Genomic DNA, 22,479 nt, shown 5'->3' with positions numbered 1-22,479 from the left:
TACTATGATGCCAAGTCCGTGCGGGCCGTTGTCATCACCGAGCACCGCCGCATGTGAACGAGGGAAGCTCCGCCCTATCGATACATTTGTTTTCCTTTTATCGTTCTTTAGACAATCACACATCTGCGCCTGCTGCATTCGTCAGCTGTAAATTCAACAATCATGCGCTCCCACCTTGATCCAAGCGAACTCGGCACGAAGCAATAGTACGCCTCCACAAATGATCCATCACGCGACAAGAACTCGGCTGATCAACTCTCCAGCTGGGACGAAGCCTATGCACGTGAAATCGCAAATCATGCCCAGGACGCACAAGATGAGGGCACCATCTGGTTCGACGACAGCGGTGCTGAAGAGAAGGTCATTGAACGCCTGGAAGCTTTGGAAGACGAGGGCCTGCTGAGCAAGGACGACTCGCGCATTCTCGACTTGGGCACCGGCAACGGACACATGCTGTTTTCTCTGCTGGATGAAGAGTGGTCCGGAGAGCTAGTCGGTGTCGACTATAGCGATGCCAGTGTGAAGCTTGCCCGTCAGATCGCTGCTGGACGCGAAGAGGAAGATGCTTCCATTCGTTTTGACGAGTGGGATCTTCTCAATCAACAACCTGGAGAATGGCTGGGTGAAGGCTTCGACGCTGTCCTGGACAAAGGCACCTTCGACGCCATCTCGCTGTCTTCCGAGACAGACGCTCAAGGCCGCCGTATCTGCGAGTCATACCGCGAGCACATTACTCCTCTCGTTAAGCCTGGACAATTCTTTATCATCACATCCTGCAACTGGACTAAAGAAGAAGTCATGAACTGGTTTGTCGCTCCTGACGGCGAGCTGCAATTCTTCGATGAGGCCAAGTATCCCACCTTCACCTTCGGCGGTCAACAAGGCCAGAGCGTCTGTACTCTAATCTTCCAAAGACGTTCGAACTGATCGACATCCTGCTCTTTTCATGCTCTCCATATCGCATCAGACATCTTGGCCACCTTGGCCATCTCGTCTACGTCGTGTACACGCACCACGTCTGCTCCTCCCTGAACTGCTGCCGCTACTGTCGCAGCCGTACCCCATGTGCGCTCCTTTGCTTCCTTCACTCCGGTGATCTTACCGATGAAGCCCTTTCTGCTGCTACCTAAGAGCCATGGTAGACCCACCAAGCCAGGCCAGTTTCTAAGTTCACTCATGCCCCTTAGAATCTCCAGGTTTTGCTCGGCTGTTTTGGCGAACCCGATGCCGGGATCTAGTATGATACGCCAGCGACGAATTCCTGCATCTTCTGCTGCCTGGACGCGGTCCAGAAGCTCTCGAGCTATTGTTGGGATCAAGCCGTCAGGATATGAGCAGTTTTCTGCACTGGTCATAGTCGCTGGAGTGCCACGCATGTGCATGAGACATACAGTGCATCCCAGGCGACCAACCGTAGGAAGCATATCTGCGTCCAACAGACCTCCAGAAATGTCATTGATGATATGTGCTCCCGCCTTGATAGCCGCCTCGGCTACTTCAGCTCGATACGTGTCAACACTGATGCAAATGTTAGAGCCTTCTGGCAAGGCCTTTGTGATCTTGATAGCGGGAAGAATTCGTTGAATCTCCTCTTCTGCCGTCACATCCGGGGCGTTCGGGCGAGAGGATTGTCCTCCAATGTCAATAACCGTAGCGCCTGTACGAATATGAGATGATATCGTTTTTCGAAGAGCTGCTTCGTCTGTGGGTGAATTGAGACCACCATCCGAGAATGAGTCAGGAGTAGTGTTGAGAATAGACATGATATGAGTTGGGCGTGTTGATTCGAGGGCTCGAATGGAAAACGTGCCTTCTCCCATACTCGTTGTAGTTGAGATGGGGGTTGAAGGAGAAGATGCCAGTTTACACAAACTCTCACTGAGTGGGACCCGCGTTTTGCCAATGGAAGGGATAGCCTCTGGGATGATACTGGAGACTTATAAATTTGTGATCCAGTCGACACGGGACGGAGATACTCACTCGCAAAGAGGACGAAGCACGAACTCTCGTTCAAGCATGAGCATGTGTGGAACTTTCAAGCGTTCTGTGTCAATCACTTGATTCTCGTAAAGCAAGATGTCAAGGTCAATGCTTCGAGGTCCTTTGTCAATCAGCTTGACACGTCCAAGCTCGTTCTCGATAGCTTGTAGTCTGTCCAGTAAAGTCATTGGCTCGAGGGTAGTCTCGACCTGTCCCTGAGTGTTAGTAGCCCGCCCTATATCACCGAACATCAGAAGGTCTTACCTCACAAGCGCCATTCAAGAAGCGAGCCTGATCCTCAACATACATAGGTTCGGTCTCATATAGCGAGCTTGTTCGCGTGACTTTGATATTTTGATCCTGATCAAGAGCCAGACATGCCTTCTCAATCATGTCAAGTCTGTCGCCTACATTGCTTCCGAGAGCAATATACGCACACCGACGTACTTGACTACTATCAGTAGACATGTCGCGACGGAACAGCGGCATTATCGAGATGTTGGTCTTATCTTGTTGTGAAGTCAAGCCATGCATTCGACGTAGTGTTGGACTGTGCTGTATTGGTACGGTCGTCCTTGAGCGGTGATGATGTGTCCGGCTGAGAGAAGATCCAAAGAAAGCACGCTGATTATACGGTCGAACGCATCTACACGGTAAGTTGGTCGCTGGGAAGATATATCTCATTCCGGAACGTTTTGTCGTGTTGGTAAAGGGGGCCAAGAACGCAAGTGAATTTTTCCTCCGTTCGCTAGTCGAAAGCGGGAAGGGCCAGAAGCAAGAGATCCGATAGCGGGATGGGGTTCTCTCTAGAGCATCGATTAGAGTGTTGTCTGGATCACGTTCATTGCAGTGTTGTGAAGGAGAACAGGTTCATTAGATCTTCTCGAAGCGAACATCGATTGCAGATGTAGGACTGTGTTGATGTTGGGGCGAGAAAGATAGATGCTCGAGTTCCAGCACGTGAAAGGAGACCCTGTCCGGCTCCCGAAGCAGTTGCATCCGAGAAAGCTTACCCCGGACGCCCCGCTTTTGGAGGCTCGAGCGACATAAACAATCATCTTTTGCTCAACTCGAGAACTATCAGTCCGCTAAGGTGTAACACAAAATGACTCGTCAAGGATATGATAGAGAGTTCAGCGCGGCCTCTGTGGAGGAAAGCAGAAGCTGGAACAATCTGGTAGGTCTGGTGATCGAGGATTTATCGATTACGAAAGATTGTTGCCGAGTGTGAGATGCCTCGGCATCTGGTGATCAACACTTAAGTCCTCGGTCGTGCCTGCTTTCTCCTCTCTTTCATACATCTATCTTGCGACTTCACTTCTGGCTGACATTCCATCCATCAAATACCATACCAAACAGTCAACAGTCAACATGGCGTCTCCTCGTAAGGAATGACACTAGACAAAGTCCGACAGTGGCTGACCCGATGTAGAGCAAATCCGAACCACAACGACCGATCTCTTGAAGATCAACCACCCTGTCATGCTTGCCGGAATGAACGTCGCCGCTGGTCCGAAGCTTGCCGCTGCTGTCACCAACGCCGGAGGCTTAGGCGTTATTGGAGGTGTTGGCTACACGCCTGACATGCTGCGAGAGCAAATCGCCGAACTGAAGAGTTATCTCAAGGACAAAAATGCTCCCTTCGGTGTTGACCTTCTGCTGCCTCAAGTCGGTGGCAGTGCCAGAAAGACAAAGTAAGTGGCCTACCACATAGAGCCTGCTATGTCAATGCTCATGTAAGATACAGCTACGACTACACCAAGGGCAAACTCGACGAGCTCGTCGACATCATCATCGATTCCAAGGCCTCCCTTTTCGTTTCGGCTGTTGGAGTTCCACCAAAGCACATTGTCGAGAAACTGCACAAAGCTGGCGTCCTCTACATGAACATGATCGGCCATCCCAAGCATGTCAAGAAGTGCCTAGAGATCGGTGTCGATATGATCTGCGCACAAGGAGGCGAAGGAGGTGGTCACACTGGAGATGTTCCTACGACGATCCTCATCCCCACCGTCGTCAAGATGTGCGAGGGCCACAAGAGTCCCTTGACCGGCAAGCCGGTGCAGGTTATCGCTGCTGGTGGTCTCTTCAATGGTCAGTCACTAGCGGCTGCACTCATGCTCGGTGCCACTGCTGTCTGGATCGGTACCCGCTTTGTACTCAGTGAAGAGGCAGGTGCTAGCAAAGCCCATCAGGAAGCAGTCCGTACATCTGGATTCGACGACAACGTCCGCACCATCATCTTCACAGGACGTCCGCTTCGTGTGCGAAAGAACCCATACATCGAGAAGTGGGAGAACGAGAGACAGGCCGAGATTAAGAAGCTGACATCTGAGGGTGTCATCCCTGTCGAGCACGATCTCGAGAGCCTTGGTGATGACCTTGACGATGATACCATGGATAACGCCCGACCTTTCCTGATGGGCAAGGCCGCTGCTGTTGTAAATGAGAGGCAGTCAGCCAAGCAGATTGTTGATGAGATGGTTGGCGATGCTGTAACATGGATCGGCAAGGGCAACAGCGCCATTGTCAGCAAGAGCAAACTTTAAGTGATGCTGATGTTCTTTATAATGACTTTTCTGAATCGCAGGCATGATTGTATTTTATCCTTCTCTTTTGCTATGGCTGGATCCAAACCAGCTTTTAATCCATTCTAATCGATGCCGAGGAGGAAGCGGTGTTCAACGGAGAAGTACCGAGGGCCAGAGAAGCATGGGAGGTGCCGCGGTGCAGACTCCAAACCAAGCAGACGTTCAGGCGGAGTACGATATCGCAGGTCGATCGCGAGTCGGGTGGTGCAACATAGCTGTCGCTGCTACTCTGAAGCTTCCAATAGTTGATGCGACGGTCCTGATTCGGTCGAGGTAAGCGGATCGTGATGGGCATTGGCTGGCGTCGCTCCAGATACCACATTTGCCATGGTCAACGAGAAATGCATGCGTGGCAGGAGCATCAGCAGACTGCAGCAGTGCAAGCGGTTACGAGTAAATACAGGTTCTCCCATGGCCTGCTTTACGGGGCATCCTACTCTTTTACTTCCTCAAATCTCGATCTTCGGACATGAATGCCTGAGCTACTGGGGGCCCCGTCTAGGCGCTTAAGCGAGGTCGTAGGCTGTCCGTCCGCCTCCCCGTCTGTCCTCCCAACTCAGGTCTAGTGAGCGGAGCATAGCTTGGTCGAGCGTGCCGGCTTGCGCATCGCCACAGCAGATGGCTCAATATAAGACAGTAAGTCTGCAACTGCAGCCCGGCGCTGCGATGGTGCTGTTTCTCTGCCCTGGATTGTTCCCCTCGTCAAACACCTGTCAGCCCTGCCTCGTCGCCTGCCCCTTGAACATTGGTAAACCGATTCCACTCGAACTCAAGGACAATTGAGCAGTCTAGGAGAACGCCTCCATCAACCAAACTCAGACAGACCCCACTGCGTGCCTAAACAATAAGGTCCAGCCATTCTGCATCGCGGCCCTTCGGAAGAAAGTCCGAAAGAAGGCTTTGTCATTTCAACCGGATATCTTCTGTTCTCATAACAACGTCACCCCCTCTTCAGCTCCTGAACGCTTGCCTCTTACTTCGCAGTTCTGCCGCTGCCCTTGATATCTCTTGAATTGGCGCGTCAGGGTCCAAGGAAATCTGCAGATCTAGAATCGACGAACTCGACGATTCTCATCGTCGATCCAGAACCAGCTTACGGCACTGCGGAAAGAGTTGCCTGGGGACTGCCCATTGAAGAACGCCAATCTCCATGCACAATCGAGTACAAGAGAGCCAAAGTTGCTGGACTCCGCACTGTCACATCCAATAACGCCCTTCACAAACGAACCATTGCTCCTACGGCATTGAGACCCCTCGCTCGCAAGATGAGCACAGATGCGTCTTCATCAACCAGACCAAAACGACAACTCGTCAAGGCCGCATGTCAGTCATGTCAAAAACGAAAAGTAAAGGTTAGTTCACTTGCGATCTGGCTAGACCTATCATAGGCAATTGATCTGACTACAAGCTCTAGTGCAGTGGTGAGCGTCCTATGTGTATGCTCTGCCAACAGAGAGGTCAAACATGCATCTACGATTCCGAAGCGGGTATCTCAAGAGTCGAAGCAGTGAGGCGGCGAAACAAGGAGTTGGCAGAGCGAAACTCTGACTTCGACCTCGTCTTCAACGCCTTGCAGACCACACCCGAGCCAGAGGCATTTGAACATCTCCGTCGTTTGAGGGAGTGTCCAAACGTGGAAACGTACGCCAGGACTCTCCGCAAGTCGCGACCAACAAGCAGAAAACGACCGCCGGACAGCATGCACGACTTCATGGACGACAGTACGCTCTCAAACCTCTCGCCTATGTCGACGCACTCCCAAGACCAACATGATGGCGACTCGAACATGTTCGCCGAAACTCTTCCCATGACAGACTACACAAGTCCACCTCAACAACCTCCGTTGATGATCGATCCTCGGCTTGGTCAACAAACCTTGTACAGCTTTCCAGACAACAATGGTTCGACTCTTCAGAGCCTGTGAGTGGCATTGTCCCCTCTCTTGTCAGTCATCACCATATTCGGTGGTGTGCAGCGTTTGCCTATCAAGCTTCTCGAATCGTGAGCTCTGTCACCAAGAGTGTGTGTTTGCATTCGCCCGACCAAATGCTGACCTATGCTCAGGGCTGAAATCTGGCCGTTCCAGAACTCGTCTCACATTCAACAAGAAACCTACCAGTCGAGCACTCAGGATTGGGCAAAGCCAGATGGTCAGGGTGGATCCTCTCAGCAGAATCACTACCTCTACAACGTACAAATGTCGCAGACCGACTGGACCGATGGCAACCTCGATCCCACGAATGGCCAAACAATGAGTCGAAGGCATTCCAGGTTCGATGGCTGACAGATACGGCGCAACGCATAGCAAAAGAGACGGACATCTTTGTCTTCGTGTCACTCATCTCAAATCTTTCTTCCACTCGGGCTTTGCTACCAAGTACGAAATATATCCGTCCAGATATCGCGTCGACAGACCCACTGCAAGTAATCTGTTGATCCGCTCAATGCGAACCACTGATCAATCAGTCTCCGTTGCACATAGTCTGGTACTAGGGGTCCAGCATCTGCTCCTTCGCTTTGCAGAACAAAACGATAGCAAGAGGAGGGAATACAAGGTTTTGGGGAAATCATGGGTCAGGCACACACTCTTGCATACAACCCAAGCTCTAATATGGGGGCCAATGGAACACTTTGGGACTTGGACTCCGGAAGAGTAATCAGTCTGATGCTGCACGTACACATGGTGTACCCGGCATTTGGGTTCCGAGCGGACGGGTAGTCCAGCTAGAACAAGCGGAACATGCGCGACAGAGGACTGGGGAGGAAGCGAACATACCCCCAAATTCAGTACCAATTCTCTACCATGTCCTCTAAGTGGTAACCCTCATCTCAAAACTTTACGGATAATCAAACATACACATGGAACGTAAGGCTTCGGCCCAAATCTCAGACCTGTCAAATTCATACCATTTCAAAGTGGAAACAAGAGACTTTCTCACCCAGCACAGACAAATAGACCAAGACGTCGTGTTGGGCAAATCAGAAGTGGCTGAACCCATGTGGCTGCCGCTTTCGCAACTCGGAGGTAACCACCGAGCCAATGGGATGTATCACCGTTCGGGAATCGGGAGATCCATCTCCAACATGTCAGATTCACCAGCGTACTTTTCGATTGCTTCCATCCCTTCCTTTTTTCTTTACCCTCAACAGCGGTCGCCAGTTTTCACCAGGTTGCTAGTGTACCCTTCGCTCATCAGATGCTTCGTGCATTGCTTTGGATGCGCTCTAGCCCTTGCCCGAGATGAGCAAGATGGCAAGATCATTCACCGTATTTATCGTATATTTGCTTGCATCTCAGATTCGCATCGGGGGAATCGAGAGATGCGGTTACGCGAAGAGGGGCTGGAATGATAGGAGGCTCGATGGAAGGATATCTTGTGCACTGCTAACCAATTGAATGATTTCTAATGCAGATGGACTGCCACAATCGTACGTGTCAAATCTCATGCAAAGATAATCGGTAAAAGCAGAAGCGTTCAATCTGGCCCAGCATAACCTCATGGTCGCTGAATCAATCACCTTGATGGCGACTCTCGGAGAACTCACCTTTGGATACCATGCTGCGCATATCCACTGACTCGCTTCTTCAACCAAAGGCTTCGAAACACTGACACCGCATCAAACGCGCCCGGACATCACCGCCAGCTCAAGCAGGTTGTATCCAGCACCATGGCTCATACCAACAACTTCCCAAACACCCGACACACTACCGGCTGCATCCTACTGCAACCCCGTCACGGCAACCAACTGTCAAACACCGACCGTCTCCACCCTCTATACCCAATTTAGTAGGAGCATATCCTTCTCAAGGACCGGCCAAACCACAAACGAAACAACCGCCCTTGCACGGTCCGACATGACCAGGAGCCTCTTCCTTCCTTCCGCACACCGCGAACGAGAACGACACGTGCATATGCCAAGCTTTTACCGCCCACTCATTTCCCCACACTTACGTTCCTTCCGACCCATCTCGACTCCCGATGTTGTCGATTCAAAAATGCGATGCTTCTACAAATTCCGATGCGAGTGCTATGCGAGATAAAATTCCGTTGAGAGTCGCAACAACGCACCAGTCTCGCAAAAGCTGAGGAGGAGGCCTTGCAATGATTAGTGATAGAAAGGGTGCCGCGTGTGCTTTGGATCTTCCCTCGGCAGTTGTGCTTTTTTTGCTCTGGCGTGATGTTTGCATGAGGAGCGAGATCTGGATCTGAGATTTGCATCTTCGATGAGACGATGGAGATGCCCCTTTGGTCGGAGTGAGTTTCCTGTGGTGCGGAGATAGGCCGGGTATGTGCTCATGATTTGTGTGGACGATTGATATGACTGAGCTTACTGATGCAGCAGCATACGGGCATTGCGAAATATCACTGCGCTGCTGTGTATCGTGACATGGAAACAGTTTTCATGTTGAGTCATGGGATTTGCCTGATACATTGGTGCTGCTCTTGTGAGATATGATGCTGGTGTTGGAAAGGACAGATGCTCTCTGCGTGTTTGTGCTGATTGTTTGCTCTCCGAACCCTCGAATTTCTCGACTCGATAGCCGCGGCGTGAAAATTGACCTCTGGACACCTGAACGTCTTCCAGAGTCGTTCAAGAGACACCTTCTTCCAACCTACTGACGGGATTGGACTGTCATCTCGTCCGATGGTCGCCTTTCCATCTCCCTTCTTCCACACCAGGGTCATCCCCCATACATCTCCCACCAAAAAGAAAAAAAAGAAAAAAAAGGAATCAAGTCCCCTTCCACCCCCTTCATTCCTCCTCCCATGCCCATATCTTCATCTACTCTCGGCTTTTTGGCCTCAATCACTCCTCCACCACTCTTATCCTCGGCATAGCTTCCCTCAATTTTCGCTTGTCTTCTTCCGTAGGCGTGTAGCCGAGTTTCTCCTCCGCGGTATCTGAGAGGAAGAGACCGATACAGGCGTATGCCATTGCGCCGCCGCCGACCATAAGGCGGGTCTTGGGGGAGAGGGAGTTGTAGTAGCTTTGAGGGATTTTGTTAGTATGGGATCGTGATTGTCGATGGGATGGGCTAGGAAGTAGTGGTCGACGTATCGTGAAAGTATCAGATTTGAAAGGGCGAGACGAGAACTGATAGGCCTAGAAATATGTGTACAAAGTGATGGGGATGCATATGTCTTAAAAGATGGATGTGATCGGAATGGTACTCGAGATGATGGCAATATTGTTTTTCTTGGATGGGTAGATGAGCGTAGTTAAGCAACCACTTACCGCCAAAGCGACATTCTGATTCTGTTGTATTCTAAGCCGTGCGGATGATTTTGTTATAACTCGAAAGGTTTTTATGGCATGACTTGATATTGGTGTTTATGTTGGAGATGCACAAGCGTGAAGGAGTTCGGGATTATGGTTTGTCGAGTCTGGCCGAAAGCATCATGATGGTTTGATTACGGAAGCGTCGTGATGCGCTAGCACACTTCGCGTTACGATATGAGAAACCACTTCTTCGACCTTGATGACAGACGGGTGGGACAATCTGCGTCTTTCTATTTCTTATTTCCAGTACTAGCGACAAGTAGGAAAGAACGCGAAGCTTAAATCAAGAGATGTAGCTGAGATGATTCCTCTGCATCATCATGCACTTCAAGAGATCTGCTCTGAGCATACACCTCTGCTCTACCTCTCTTGACGGCGTTTATCAGAAGTGGCTCATTACATTCATTGATGGAGATGATTGCAATTCTTACATCGCAGTCCTCGTTGTCCGGATCCTGCCTCAGATCAATCAATTGCTATCCCTCGCGAATGAGAGAGATTCAAGGAACGCCAGACCGAAGACTCCATGAATGAAGAACGAAGAAAAACCGTGAATTGTAAAACACTACGAAAGCTCATCTATTTCGTCGTCGAAGAATCAAAAGCATTAGCAATAACAAAGGGTGCGAAATGGGCTACCCTATACACCTCTCAATTCAGAGTCAGGAGAAGTACAGATAACAAAAACGTGGCCGTGATTGACCATCAACATGGGATGGTGAAATTGACCCCCAAAACGCAAATCGGATATCAAAGAAGCCAGACCCGCGTAATACCTACCAGCGAACCTCATATAAACGCCGTGTTTCTGCTATTCCCGTTTTTTTGCGTCCATTATCTTCATCTCTCCTTCGTTTTGTGGTGGCCTTCGTGATGGCCTCGAATGTAATGTGAATTTGGGGTTGCCCGCGTGCAAGGAACACGCGTCTGCTGATGCCAGAAGAGCAAGGTCTGTGGATCATGTACCATTTCAGGTAGTGTAAAGATCGAAGCAGGGCCGCTGAAGAAGCGCATGCCGGCAAGAGGAAGACGGCTGCATAAAAAAGCAAGAGCAGCGCAGTCACTACTGTCTGTATATATCAAGAAGTGGTTTGAAAGAGCTTTCAAGTTTGTGGCAGCATGTGGTGTCTTCTAGACCTGTCCAGCGGGCTCTCAGCCACAGGATGTTCGTCCTGGTCGTCAGCCAATTCGGTAGCTTCAGAGTCGAGACTATCTCTGTCCGCAGTTTGCGCAGCAGCGGCAGCAGCCATACGAGCTTGTGCTTCTCTTGCAATACGAGGCAATGGGTCGTGTGCTAGCGGCGGCGAGCTCGAGGGAGCGTTATAAGGCATAAAGCGGTTCGAGAAGATGTTTGGCGTGGAGAAGAGGGCTTGCTGAGCTTGGTGTTGCGGTTCAGCAGCGTGTATGTGCTTCTCATTATAAGGGCGTAACGGCGGAGGAGCCATGGGCAGGGCATCGGGGGAAGGAGGAGGTTGTGGTTGAGGGTGAGGTTGTTGTCGTGTGGGTTGCTTGGCGATGATCTGCAGACGCGAAAAGGGTACGTTGATCTGGTTGGTGCGGACCTTGTAGATGGCGATGCGTAGACGTAACCGAAGGGTTTGGGCAGCGGTTCTGATGGTCATGGATCGTGCCGATGAGCCTGCCTGGTGCTGTTGCGAGATCTGCTGTTGAGACGAGGGGTCGTAGTTGATCAAGGACGAGAAGGAGCCACGAGTAGCGTTTGAGTTCTGCGATGAGCGACCGCTGTCACCTTCAGACTGGGAGTCGTGCTCGGTAGGAGAGAGACCTTTTTGCTGGTCCTGAGGAGGTTGCGGCGTGATTCGGCGCGTCAGAGCATTGTTGTGTGAAAGACGGCGTCTTTTGATATAGCTGAAGCCTTTTCCATCATCGAAGATATTCGCTTGTCGCTTCAATGGACTGCCCGCTCTAGCAGTCTGTTGCTGCTTGTCAAGTTTGGCGTTCGGCGTCAGTTCTCCTAGTACTGGTCGATTGCTACTGTCTGGTCGGGGTCGAGCGATTGATTTTCCTGGTGGACCCATGTTCTCGCCCTGGGGCTGAAATAACGGACGCGATGATGGAGCGGTAGACATTATCGATGGTCTTACGGATTGTGCAGGGAGAGAAATGAAGCGCGTCACAAGAAAGCAAGATTCGATCGATACCATCGGCATCCCTAGCAAAGACATGCGATTCGAAGCGAACATGCGGGGACCGTTTTGTGCAATGACGTGCATAATTCTGCTCTAGAGCAATTGATATCTATTTACCGACAACAGATGACCTATCGCTATTCGCTTCTCCCTCTTCTATCATCCTCCGACTCGAGCGCAATTCTTTTGCGCATGAATCCTACCGTGGGTGGTTGGATAATCTCGTTGAACAGCATGGTGCCGTACACCAGCAATCCAAAGCCGACCACTTGCAGCCACTTGAAGGTTTCCCATCCTAGCCCAAGACTGACTACCCAGATGAACAGTGTTCTGCATGTATCAATCGTGCTGCGTGCTGTTGCAGAGACTGTACGTGTGACAGACAGTCCGAAGAAATTGAAGCCACTAGAACAGTGTTAGTCGTGATCCAGTTCTGTCCTTATGATGAACTTACCCAATCGAAACCATCGTAAGCAAACTGCTAAAAGCGATAGCTCGATGCTGGAAGACCTGGCTAAGTCCCTCCTTTGCATCGAAGTAACCACCTCTACCAGCCTCAGTGCGTCCAACTGCGAAGTGCAGAATAACCATACCAATGGCTGTGACAGAGAAGCCAAATACTCCTTCCCAGCCGACAGTCGCCAGCGGGTCCAGCTCATATTTAGCCATGATGCTCTCTTCAAGGACGAATTGCGACGCAGTGAAGATCTGCGCTCCAGCAATCAAAAGTATTCCTACTATGGTCTGGGCAGCTGAATGTTCCTGAGCAGCCACCTTCACGTTCTTTGCGACGTCACGAAGCATGTGGATTGTGCTATGAGCCATCTGGTGACGAAGCTCGTTCATGCCAGGAGGGTCAGAACCAGGTGTTGTTCCAGGAACTGTAGCCTTCTTGTTCTCCAGAGCTCCGGCCAAACCAACCACCGCCACTCCTGCTACGACGATGAACAAGCTACCCCACTTGAAAGCATTCAGATGTCTCTTGAGGAAGATGACACTGAAGAGTCCAACAAAGAGCACAAGAGCACCTCTTGTCATCTGGTATATACTGGCTGCCACAAAGAGCAGACCGACGTTCATCAAGGTGGTTCCAGCAATGTCGCAGCATGCAGGTAGGGCAAGCAAGAGAATCTTCCAACCCTTGAGCGGCAGTCTTTCGCCAGAACCCTCAGCATCGGCAAAGGGTTTGGCAGGAACGTTTGTGGCATCGGCGGGAGCTTCAACATCCTCTTGTGGGAGCGGGTCGCGGCCCAACTCAGTCCTGTCCTCGGTGTCGAGTGGTTGGTAGGAAGTAGAGCCAGACGACTTGCTGATGTATCGAGAAAAGATGGACGAGGCGAGAACAACAAGCCAGCAGCCAGACTCGCCGACAAACATCTGGAGTGTTTGAATGACGGGCTGCTCAAAGTTCTTGCGTTTGGCAGGGTTGGGATCGTCACAGTTGGCAACGCATTGCATGTCCTGTAAGGGAGTCAGAGGATGACAGCAGCTATGCGAATGGCGCATCAGACCTGATACTTGGTAAAGAGAGTGTTGCACATGCCCGTCAGGAGCATCATGGCTACCAGGACCGGGATCATTGCTTTGGACGCCATGTTGGCGGTGATGTCAGAGCGTATGAGCTCTGCTACGTGCTCCTGAGGCGAGCAGGTTGAGAATCTCGCGAAGAAGAATACTGGCTACAAATGTAAAGTAAAGAACAAAGATGCAAGTGGGAGAGTGAGAGGAGGAGAGGGTACTGCACACTGTACACTGGCGGTGACACAGCCGTTGCGGAGTTAGTCGGTCATGCGCCATCGGCTTTGATAACGTCCTTATCAGCCTCGCCTATTGACATGCGGAAGCGGACCCTTGTCCCTGACTCGATGCAAGATCCACCAATCAAACATGATCAGACAATGGAAGCAAATGAGCTCGGTGCAACAATGCTTCTTGCAGTACCCGGCGTATGTAAGATCCAGACCGAGTTCTGCCCTTTCGAGAGAATAGCATCCAGGAAGACGCGTGGAAACAGGGTAATCAAGTGCAGCCAATCACGTTGTAGGTCCATAGGTTCGGTACTCGGAGAAGGATTGCCAAGCTCGCGCGTCACGGAGTAGGAAGGAGGTCATGGTGAAGTGTGCAGCAACTAAATCGATGCAATGACTTTTTGTTGTCAAATCTCGAGACACTGATGATATCGCCGGGCCGGGTGATACACGACAACCAGCAAGCGGTGCTGTTGGGCACGCTGCTCGTCACCGCCGCGCTCGCTTTGATAGGCACCTCTCCGCGACACTCCCTCACGACCAGTGCCGCATCATGGACATGCATCTGGGCATACACTCGCTTTAGGAGTGGTCTTAGCAGCACCGGGGAGTCGCAAGGTCGCTTACTATCCTGGGCGGCAGGTGTGCTGCTGGCCTTGTCTAGCGTGTGCGAAAGAGCTGTCGAAAGGGGCCACATATACTGGGCAAAGGTCAGAAGACTCGCTCGTCAAATACATACCACGCATATCGGCTGAATTCTTAAATCATAAGGCCCTTCTTCCCGTCCTCGTCTGCGTAATCGTCAAAGTAGATGCATTCGGCACTGCGCGCTTCAATTCTAGTACGGACACGCGGTCCGCCGAGAAGCCAAAGAATGGAGACACCAGGCTGTTGACAGTGCTTACCGTGTCGGCACTCGTGGCTCTGAGCTACGTGAGCGAATTGAGAGCAACATTCGCACTAGGCTGTTGTAACGCTGTGCTCGTGGCTGTCGTCCTTTCGCTGTTACAGACTGCCCATCGAGAGACAGTCTCAACCGATACCAACGATGGAGTGATATCCGTGAGTGGCCTGCTCTCGCAACCGACCATTCGAAAAAATATACAGCAGGTGCTGGTTGATGTGTCGTTTGCAGCGGCACTGGCGCAGTGGATGTCTGCTTTCCTTCTCGAAGGCTTCAGTACGAGACCATTCTGGTTCGCGTTCCTGCCGCAACAGATTCTCATGGTAGTCTTGGGAGTAAGCATGGTAATTGTCCATGTCATGTTGAACAGAAGCATGATCCTCGTGGTAAGTCGACCACGCAGATAAGATAGCACAAAGTGGCTAGCGGATCCACTTCGGCATGTGAAACTGACCAGGGTGTACAGGTTGATAAATGCGACCAAGTCACAACAGCCTCGACCTTTGTCGTCGCAGCCCTTGCTGCTCAGCTAGCAACCGAATTTTCTCTGGGACGCCTTTGGTTTGCATCGCTATGCCTGCTTTCGCTCTACGTTTTTCTCCATGACCGCACAAACTCGACGACTCGACAATCCGCGCTAGACGACCGAGCAAACATGCGGTCCAGACGCCTCCTCACGCTCCTACTGCTGGTATCACTCGCCTTACTTGCAGCCTTCAACTTCCGCGACCGCTTGATTGCCCGAGTCGTCCCGAATGGTCCGGCGGCCCCCTGGTCACCCACACTTCGCGACCAAGACCTATCAGCACCACTACAATACAATGACACCCACGTCCATCCTATCGAATACCTAGCGAAGAACGCCGAGCATGATTTCAGCTCTCTTCTGCAAAGACAGTCGCGCACGCTAGGGGAAGCTGTCGCCGAATACAAGCGCAGATACAATATCCCTCCACCGCCCCACTTCGACAAGTGGTTCCAATTCGCACAGGACCGTAATGTCCAATTGATAGACGAGTTTGATACCATTCACAATTCGCTCCTCCCATTCTGGGGTCTGAAGCCCGTCACCATAAGACGGAGGGTTCAAGAGGCTATTGGCTTCGATGGTAACAATCTGATCGCTCTGATGATACGAAGTGGAAAGGTGACACACGTTCGAAGTGGTCAAGAATGGCAGCAAAAGGCGACAATCGGCATGATGGACAAATTTATTCAGTACCTGCCTGATATGGATCTGGCTTTCAACATTCATGATGAGCCTCGAGTCGTTGTGCCTCACGATGAGCTATCCCGTCTGGTCGAAGTAGCCAAAGACAGAAATATGCCTGCTGCATTCGCCAATCCTGACCCCAAAGACGGATTCTCGTCTCGACCCAAGGATTTGAATTCAGGCGAACGAGTAGATGAGGTGAAGGTTACACGCTTCAACGTCTTCGCCCACCAGCCTACATGGATTCCGTCACGTCTTTCGTGCTCTCCTAATAGCCCCGCTCGAGCACTCGAAGAGGAAACCACTCCTGATAATGTTGCAGCATATGCAATGAGCGAGCTAGGATTTGTGTATAATGACACTGCCTTCAGCGACGTCTGCAATTCTCCTTCATTCGGGACATCTCACGGCTTCTTTGATCGACCGAACGCATTTAACGTGGTGCACGATCTTGTACCTATCTTCTCCCAGTCCAAGATGAGCAGTTTCCAGGACATCCTTTATCCTTCTCCATGGTATTGGTACGGCAAAGTCACTTACGACGAACACAAAGATCTTGCATGGGACAAGAAAGAAAGTAAGCTATGGTGGGTCGGCAGCACGACTGGCGGGTTTTCACGCGATGGTGGATGGCGTCGCCAGCATCGCCAAAAGCTTGTGCGCACACTCAATGCTCCTGACCAAGCCAAGATCATGTACGATGCGCACCTGAACTCCGCCTCATCTCGGGATGACAACACGCCCGATTGGCAAATGCGCTCAGTGGCTCGCTCCGAATACTCGGAACTGATGGATGTTCACTTCTCTCATGTTGGCCAATGCGACCCTGGCGACTGTGATGCACAAAAGGAGTTCTTCAAGATTGTGGCTCCTGCCGATCAACAAGATGCCTGGAAGTACAAATACTTGCTCGATATGGATGGCAATGCTTTCAGTGGCCGCTTCTATGCGTTCCTCAAGTCTCACAGTTTAGTCTTCAAGATGGCCGTGTTCCGTGAGTGGCACGCCGAATGGCTGAAACCATGGATACACTATGTACCGCTCAGTCTACGAGCAGAAGAAGCACTTGAATCAGTACGTTACTTTGGTGCAGAAGAGCTTGGTAAGAATATGGCTATCGAGATGGCCGAGCAAGGCAGAGAATGGAGCAACAAAGTGCTAAGAAACGAAGACTTTGAAGTGTGGTTCTTCAGGCTATTACTCGAGTACGGCAGGCTTGTCGATGACAACAGGGAGAGCATTGGCTTTAGGGCCTAGGTACTTTGCAGGACATCACATCACATCGTACATAGATTTTATCATACATAGTACTCGGTACATAAATGAAACGACATTTTATGAAACAGCTGTCCTTGTCAACAATTCCCATTATTGGATGGAGGGAGGGAGAGAATTGCTTGCTCCAAGCAACCTCTTCATCGACCAACCGCCATGGATCAGAGCAATACAAGCTGACTCACAAGCAGCTCAATGGTGTACGAGTAATTGATCGAGGTCGTCGAAGGAGATATCGTGATTAGAAAGCCAGCGGTAATTGCCGGGGCGGCGGTCTGAGCTGTCTCGTGCGGGACGCCAGCCAACAGCAGATTCGCGTCATTGACTGTCGGCGTTTCTCTCGCCTTCAAGTCATCACCTCTTCACCACTCAACCCTCGCCGCCCACTTCGCCGCTGCACGCATTGTACTATCCTTCCGCTGGATGGTTGCGTACTGAACTTACAACTCACCTTCCACATCTGCCGCCTCACATCCCGCCACCAACCATGTCAGGCATCTTCAGGCAGTCCATCAACCTTGGTCGCCTGTACAGGCCGACCTACCAGATATCGACCCGCGGTCGCTCGCTATCATTAAGACCTGCATCAATTCCGCGACCAACATATGCATACCAGCGCGTCCGCCGTTACGCCACCCAGCCTGAGGAGCCTCGCGACAAGGATGAAGCCAAGGACAAGACTCCCGGCCAGTCCGCTCCCGGCATGGAGCACCTTTACAACAAGGGCGGCCCTTTGACAAACGAGAAGGCTGCTTCTGAGTCCGCCCGTCCCGGTTTTGCAAAGCTCACACCAGAGGAAGACAAGGAGCTTATGGAGGTCTTTGGTCAAATCAAGAAGGGCATGCCTGCCTCCATGGCCGAAGAGGTAGAAAAGACTTTCCAAAAGATGCGTCAAGATGGTATCCCTCAGGAGCTCCGCGACACTATGGATGAGGTCAAGAAGGGTGTCATGACTCCCGCCATCGCTGCTCGTTTGTGGCGTCAGGTGTCCTCCATGGCCAGAAAGACCGCCGAGAGCGACATCAAGGCCGACGGCAAGGGTCCTCAACAAAAGTCTGGTGCCCACGATCCTGGCGCCGGATCCAAGTCCAAGTCTAACAACAAGGGCGAGGAACGCGACGGCCAACAATTTAACATCAAGGAAATCAAGCTCGACATGAACAGCATCATCCTCTCCGCCTTCACCTCATACCTCCTCTACCGCTTGGTCGTCCCCGGTGAGAACTCGCGCGAAATCACATGGCAAGAGCTGAGAAACACTTTCCTCGACAAGGGTCTTGTTGAGAGACTTGTCGTGGTCAACAACAACAAGGTTAGAGTACATGTCCACCAGCAGTCTGTTGCTGCCATGTACCCCGAAAGCCCCGCTGCTCACGGAAACTTCTACTACTACTTCTCCATTGGCTCTGTTGAAGCCTTTGAGCGCAGACTCGACGATGCGCAGGCCGAACTTGGTATCCCATCATCAGAGAGAATACCCGTTCAGTACAGCCGCGAGGTTTCATGGGCCGACACAGTTTTGAGCTTTGGTCCCACCATTCTCTTCATTGGTGCGATCTTCTGGCTTTCAAGGAGAGCCGCTAGTGGAGCCGGTGGCGGTGGTAGTGGTGGCATCTTTGGCATGGGCAAGAGTCGTGCCAAGAAGTTCAACCACGAAACCGACGTCAAGGTCAAGTTCGCCGATGTCGCTGGTATGGACGAAGCCAAGGTCGAAATCATGGAGTTCGTCAACTTCTTGAAGGAGCCTGAGAGATTCCAGAAGCTCGGAGCAAAGATTCCTAGAGGTGCTATCCTTTCTGGTCCCCCCGGTACTGGTAAGACTCTGCTCGCAAAGGCAACCGCTGGTGAGTCTGGTGTGCCGTTCTTCAGTGTCAGTGGTTCAGAGTTCGTCGAAATGTTCGTTGGTGTTGGTGCCTCGCGAGTACGTGATCTGTTCCAGAATGCTAGAAAGAGCACACCGTGTATCATCTTCATTGATGAAATCGATGCTATCGGAAAGTCAAGATCGAAGCAAAACTTCGGTGGTGGCAACGATGAGAGAGAGGCTACGCTCAACCAGATTCTTACGGAGATGGACGGTTTTGCCAGCACTGAACAGGTGAGTTCTGATAATACTTACAACAGTTGTGTGACATTCTAACAATTCGCTACAGGTCATTGTCCTTGCTGGTACCAATCGCGCAGATGTCCTGGATCAGGCTCTTATGCGTCCCGGTCGTTTCGACAGACACATTTCCATCGACAAGCCCACCATGGATGGTCGCAAGCAAATCTTCGCTGTCCACCTGAAGAACATCGTAACAAAGGAGGATATCGAATACCTCAAGGGTCGTTTGGCAGCACTTACTCCTGGATTCTCTGGAGCAGATATTGCCAACTGCGTCAACGAAGCCGCTCTGATCGCTGCTCGTGGTGGCGCTGACACTGTCAAGATGATCCACTTCGAACAAGCTATCGAGCGCGTTATTGGCGGTCTCGAAAAGAAGTCGTTGGTTCTCTCGCCTGAGGAAAAGCGCACAGTTGCATACCACGAAGCTGGTCATGCCATCTGTGGATGGTACTTCAAGTACGCCGACCCTCTGCTCAAGGTCTCAATCATTCCTCGTGGCCAGGGAGCTCTTGGTTATGCCCAGTACCTTCCTTCAGGCGACACCTACCTCATGTCTTACCTCCAGCTTCTTGACCGCATGGCCATGACTCTTGCTGGACGTGTGTCTGAGGAGATCCATTTCGAGACTGTTACATCTGGAGCATCCGACGATTTCAACAAGGTGACTCGCATGGCTACTGCCATGGTCACCAAGTGGGGAATGTCACAGAAGGTCGGCTACCTCTACTGGGAGGACGACCCAAACCAGCTCACCAAGCCCTTCTCGGAGGAAACCGCCCGCAACATCGACCTTGAGGTCAAGCGCATCGTCGACGAAGCCTACAAGCAATGTCGCGATCTCCTCGAGGAGAAGAAGAAGGAAATCGGCATTGTCGCTGAAGAGCTTCTCCGTAAGGAGGTTCTCACTCGCGACGATCTCGTCCGCTTGCTCGGCCAAAGACCTTTCGAGGACAAGGGCGACTTTAGCAAGTACTTTGGCGGCCGTGGTGACCGTGAGGGTCCCGGTGCCGGTATCCCTGGTATCCCCGAGAAGTCAGATGGACCCATCCTCCCTCCTGGCTCGCAGAACCCTGCACCCGTGGTGTTCAAGGACCTGAAGCAATAGAAAATCTCAACCAGTTCGCTTCTTTTTTCCCATGTATAGAATGAACGAACCTGGAGTTTCGGGACGGACAGGGGCATTTTGGCGTTCTTTTTCGGCATCTTTTTGTCTTTATATTGCGCATAGCGGATTCCCTTTCTTTTGTATTATTATTCTTTCCTCCTCATCTCCTCCCTTCTCCAGTGTACAGAATCGTGTGTGCGGCGTAGCTGAGGCGTCAGTCGTAGGATAGGCTCTGCACAAATCAGCGGTAAATAGTTCCTTGCTCCACTCTTCCAAATTCATCATATTATGATCAGACTACCATCTTCATGGACTCTTCTTGTTCACCTTCCGTTTCTAGAGGTTGCGCTCACTTCTGAGGGGCTGTGATCACAGTCCAGAGGCACGTATGCATTGGTCGCGGAAGTGCGGCCCTGTCAACCGCGCTTCCCAACTCTTCCGGCCGAGCATCGTGTATGAATTCTTGGTTTGCAGCGCCCAGCTGTGGGCCACACCTTACGGGCCTCCACATCGCGTTGCAGCAGTGAGCGCTATGACAAGAGCGGGGGTGGATGCCAGATGGAGTCTCTGATGAGGTGGGTGGATGACACGGACGGCAGTTTCCTTTGTGTGGCGTTCAGAGATGAAGCTTTTCTTGACCCTCTTGACCCTCTTTCTCTTCTCTTTAGCCGCTTCATTTGTTCTGGAAGGTTTGGACATGGAGAAGAGCATGGGTGGGATAATTTCAGGGTGGAGTTGTGACCTTTGTGGAGATGACAGGACCTCTTATATCTTGCTTGCTAACATGGGCGTGATAGAGTAGCTTCAGGTAACTTAACCATTTTGCTGGCTATCTACTGTACAATTAGCTTGCTTGATCTGCATGGTTCGTAGAGGCAGTTGCAATCTTGCTTCGGCCGAGTTAGATGAGTTGTCTGATGAGGACATTGATGGACATTTCGCCTTGACCCTTGCCCCGCTTTCTTTGGTGCCCCGCGTGAGGAGTTGATATGTGGTGGCTGGAGGAAGCTATCCGACACCTGCCTCCCTCTTGCAGATGGCCACATATTTAGCTGTAGAACAGCAAAGAGACTACAGACTCTCTAAGTCGCCTAAGGCGAGTGTCGCCAGAACAAAATCAGAGGTATGTCTCACCTCTGTCCAAATCGCATCGTGCATCTCTACAGCTGCGTCCATCAGCGATGGGATGCTGGAGCGTGTAAGGCATGGCGTCGTATAAGATCCTACGTGTGCTGTGTATCAATTTCACCCCGCTAGAAGATATTAACCTCAGTCCTTGCATATCTCCGGCATGCGGCACCTCCTATCCGAACTCTTGTCTCTCTGCAAACGTGACATGGTACGTACGAAAGGTACATCGATGATGCCTAACCTTCGTACAATAAGATCCCACCTTGCTGCATAGAGATCCTGCCAGCAAACAATCATCACTCGTGACCTGATTTTTTCTGACGTGATACAGAGATCTGATGCACTCCGCATGCCTTGCAGCATGGACTTGCTGGCGGGCTAGGTGTCATGACCTGTCCTGAGTGATCAAAAGATGCATACAGCCGAGGCGAAGCAGGATGATCGACATCATCGCGGTTCTCCACATCATCTCAGAAAAAAAGTCTCCACGACCCCATGGGCACAGCACAACCGATCTTCCAAACCTTGGGGTCGAGCGAACCAAGATCTCCCTCATGGGTCGCACACGCGTAACACGTTGCCTGGGGTCTGAAACACTGGATCTTCTTGACTTGATCTTGGGAGAGCCGTTTGTTGCCTCTCCCTGGTAAAGCGTGTTTTCCAAGAATCACACCTTGCTGCAAGATGGAGGCTGTTGAACCGAAGTGAATGACCGATGGATGAGTGATACTTCCGGCCGCTTACTACTGCAATGCACCCCTCTCTTCAAACACCTGTGCCGTGCCTGCATAGATGATCAATATATGCAGGCTGACAATTTTACTCGGTGTTGCAGCTTCCCTGAAGAATAATTTACCCCGCGGCTCTGGGCAGCTACTAGCTATCCCAATGGCATCATGAGGTTACTCGGCAGGGGAAGTGAGTGAGTAGAAATTATTTAAATTGGAACGTAGGACCGTCACTTTGTCACTGGGTTACTCAAGACGCAC

At 51.3% G+C, this 22,479-nt stretch overlaps 9 protein-coding genes across 9 annotated transcripts; 5 read left to right on the top strand and 4 right to left on the bottom strand.

Moving 5' to 3' along the window:
* Positions 1–162: 162 nt before the first annotated feature.
* M438DRAFT_273121 (S-adenosyl-L-methionine-dependent methyltransferase) lies at positions 163–927 on the top strand (the record flags this gene model as incomplete). Its single annotated transcript, XM_029900606.1, has 2 exons — positions 163–206; positions 264–927. The coding sequence occupies 2 exons, from the start codon at positions 163–165 to the stop codon at positions 925–927; spliced, it is 708 nt and encodes a 235-aa protein (XP_029760859.1).
* A 17-nt stretch (positions 928–944) lies between these two features.
* Positions 945–2,448, bottom strand: M438DRAFT_273450 (folic acid synthesis protein; the record flags this gene model as incomplete). The annotated part of the gene is made up of 3 exons (XM_029900639.1): positions 945–1,929; positions 1,981–2,189; positions 2,245–2,448. The coding sequence occupies 3 exons, from the start codon at positions 2,446–2,448 to the stop codon at positions 945–947; spliced, it is 1,398 nt and encodes a 465-aa protein (XP_029760858.1).
* Positions 2,449–3,351: 903 nt separating this feature from the next.
* Positions 3,352–4,529, top strand: M438DRAFT_374720 (NPD-domain-containing protein; the record flags this gene model as incomplete). The annotated part of the gene is made up of 3 exons (XM_029908520.1): positions 3,352–3,364; positions 3,413–3,674; positions 3,728–4,529. 3 exons carry the CDS (start codon positions 3,352–3,354, stop codon positions 4,527–4,529), a joined length of 1,077 nt encoding a protein of 358 aa, XP_029760857.1.
* A 1,107-nt stretch (positions 4,530–5,636) lies between these two features.
* On the top strand, positions 5,637–6,855 carry M438DRAFT_397298 (uncharacterized protein; the record flags this gene model as incomplete). The annotated part of the gene is made up of 3 exons (XM_029909302.1): positions 5,637–5,923; positions 5,986–6,491; positions 6,636–6,855. Exons 1-3 carry the CDS (start codon positions 5,837–5,839, stop codon positions 6,853–6,855), a joined length of 813 nt encoding a protein of 270 aa, XP_029760856.1. The 5' UTR covers positions 5,637–5,836.
* Positions 6,856–9,380: 2,525 nt separating this feature from the next.
* On the bottom strand, positions 9,381–9,823 carry M438DRAFT_374717 (uncharacterized protein; the record flags this gene model as incomplete). Its single annotated transcript, XM_029908519.1, has 2 exons — positions 9,381–9,561; positions 9,810–9,823. 2 exons carry the CDS (start codon positions 9,821–9,823, stop codon positions 9,381–9,383), a joined length of 195 nt encoding a protein of 64 aa, XP_029760855.1.
* A 1,019-nt stretch (positions 9,824–10,842) lies between these two features.
* M438DRAFT_218171 (uncharacterized protein) lies at positions 10,843–11,993 on the bottom strand. The gene has a single exon (XM_029899453.1). The coding sequence runs from the start codon at positions 11,942–11,944 to the stop codon at positions 10,958–10,960; it is 987 nt and encodes a 328-aa protein (XP_029760854.1). The 5' UTR covers positions 11,945–11,993; the 3' UTR covers positions 10,843–10,957.
* A 79-nt stretch (positions 11,994–12,072) lies between these two features.
* M438DRAFT_319276 (uncharacterized protein) lies at positions 12,073–13,871 on the bottom strand. The gene is made up of 3 exons (XM_029902829.1): positions 13,516–13,871; positions 12,459–13,465; positions 12,073–12,409 (listed from the first exon to the last, which is right to left on the bottom strand). The coding sequence occupies exons 1-3, from the start codon at positions 13,597–13,599 to the stop codon at positions 12,142–12,144; spliced, it is 1,359 nt and encodes a 452-aa protein (XP_029760853.1). The 5' UTR covers positions 13,600–13,871; the 3' UTR covers positions 12,073–12,141.
* A 259-nt stretch (positions 13,872–14,130) lies between these two features.
* M438DRAFT_297289 (uncharacterized protein) lies at positions 14,131–17,220 on the top strand. Its single transcript, XM_029901943.1, has 3 exons — positions 14,131–14,462; positions 14,524–15,042; positions 15,123–17,220. Exons 1-3 carry the CDS (start codon positions 14,178–14,180, stop codon positions 17,124–17,126), a joined length of 2,808 nt encoding a protein of 935 aa, XP_029760852.1. The 5' UTR covers positions 14,131–14,177; the 3' UTR covers positions 17,127–17,220.
* A 296-nt stretch (positions 17,221–17,516) lies between these two features.
* On the top strand, positions 17,517–20,655 carry M438DRAFT_297287 (ATP-dependent metallopeptidase Hfl). The gene is made up of 2 exons (XM_029901942.1): positions 17,517–19,242; positions 19,298–20,655. Exons 1-2 carry the CDS (start codon positions 17,632–17,634, stop codon positions 20,357–20,359), a joined length of 2,673 nt encoding a protein of 890 aa, XP_029760851.1. The 5' UTR covers positions 17,517–17,631; the 3' UTR covers positions 20,360–20,655.
* Positions 20,656–22,479: the final 1,824 nt, after the last annotated feature.

This window comes from Aureobasidium pullulans (genome assembly GCF_000721785.1).
Source record: "Aureobasidium pullulans EXF-150 unplaced genomic scaffold scaffold_9, whole genome shotgun sequence".
Taxonomy (NCBI): Eukaryota; Fungi; Ascomycota; class Dothideomycetes; order Dothideales; family Saccotheciaceae; genus Aureobasidium; species Aureobasidium pullulans.
Note: the sequence above shows the minus strand (reverse complement) of the source record. Positions and strands in the feature narration are given on the sequence as shown.

Bases quoted from the DNA above. Each gene is read 5' to 3' on its own strand.
- M438DRAFT_218171 (XM_029899453.1), bottom strand. From the start codon at position 11,944: ATGTCTACCGCTCCATCATCGCGTCCGTTATTTCAGCCCCAGGGCGAG.
- M438DRAFT_319276 (XM_029902829.1), bottom strand. From the start codon at position 13,599: ATGGCGTCCAAAGCAATGATCCCGGTCCTGGTAGCCATGATGCTCCTG. The intron at 13,466-13,515 runs GTCTGATGCGCC...ACTCCCTTACAG, and splicing joins CTCTCTTTACCAAGTATCAG to GACATGCAATGCGTTGCCAA. The intron at 12,410-12,458 runs GTAAGTTCATCA...ACACTGTTCTAG, and splicing joins CTTACGATGGTTTCGATTGG to TGGCTTCAATTTCTTCGGAC.
- M438DRAFT_297289 (XM_029901943.1), top strand. From the start codon at position 14,178: ATGATATCGCCGGGCCGGGTGATACACGACAACCAGCAAGCGGTGCTG. The intron at 14,463-14,523 runs GTCAGAAGACTC...TTAAATCATAAG, and splicing joins GCCACATATACTGGGCAAAG to GCCCTTCTTCCCGTCCTCGT. The intron at 15,043-15,122 runs GTAAGTCGACCA...CAGGGTGTACAG, and splicing joins ACAGAAGCATGATCCTCGTG to GTTGATAAATGCGACCAAGT.
- M438DRAFT_297287 (XM_029901942.1), top strand. From the start codon at position 17,632: ATGTCAGGCATCTTCAGGCAGTCCATCAACCTTGGTCGCCTGTACAGG. The intron at 19,243-19,297 runs GTGAGTTCTGAT...AATTCGCTACAG, and splicing joins GTTTTGCCAGCACTGAACAG to GTCATTGTCCTTGCTGGTAC.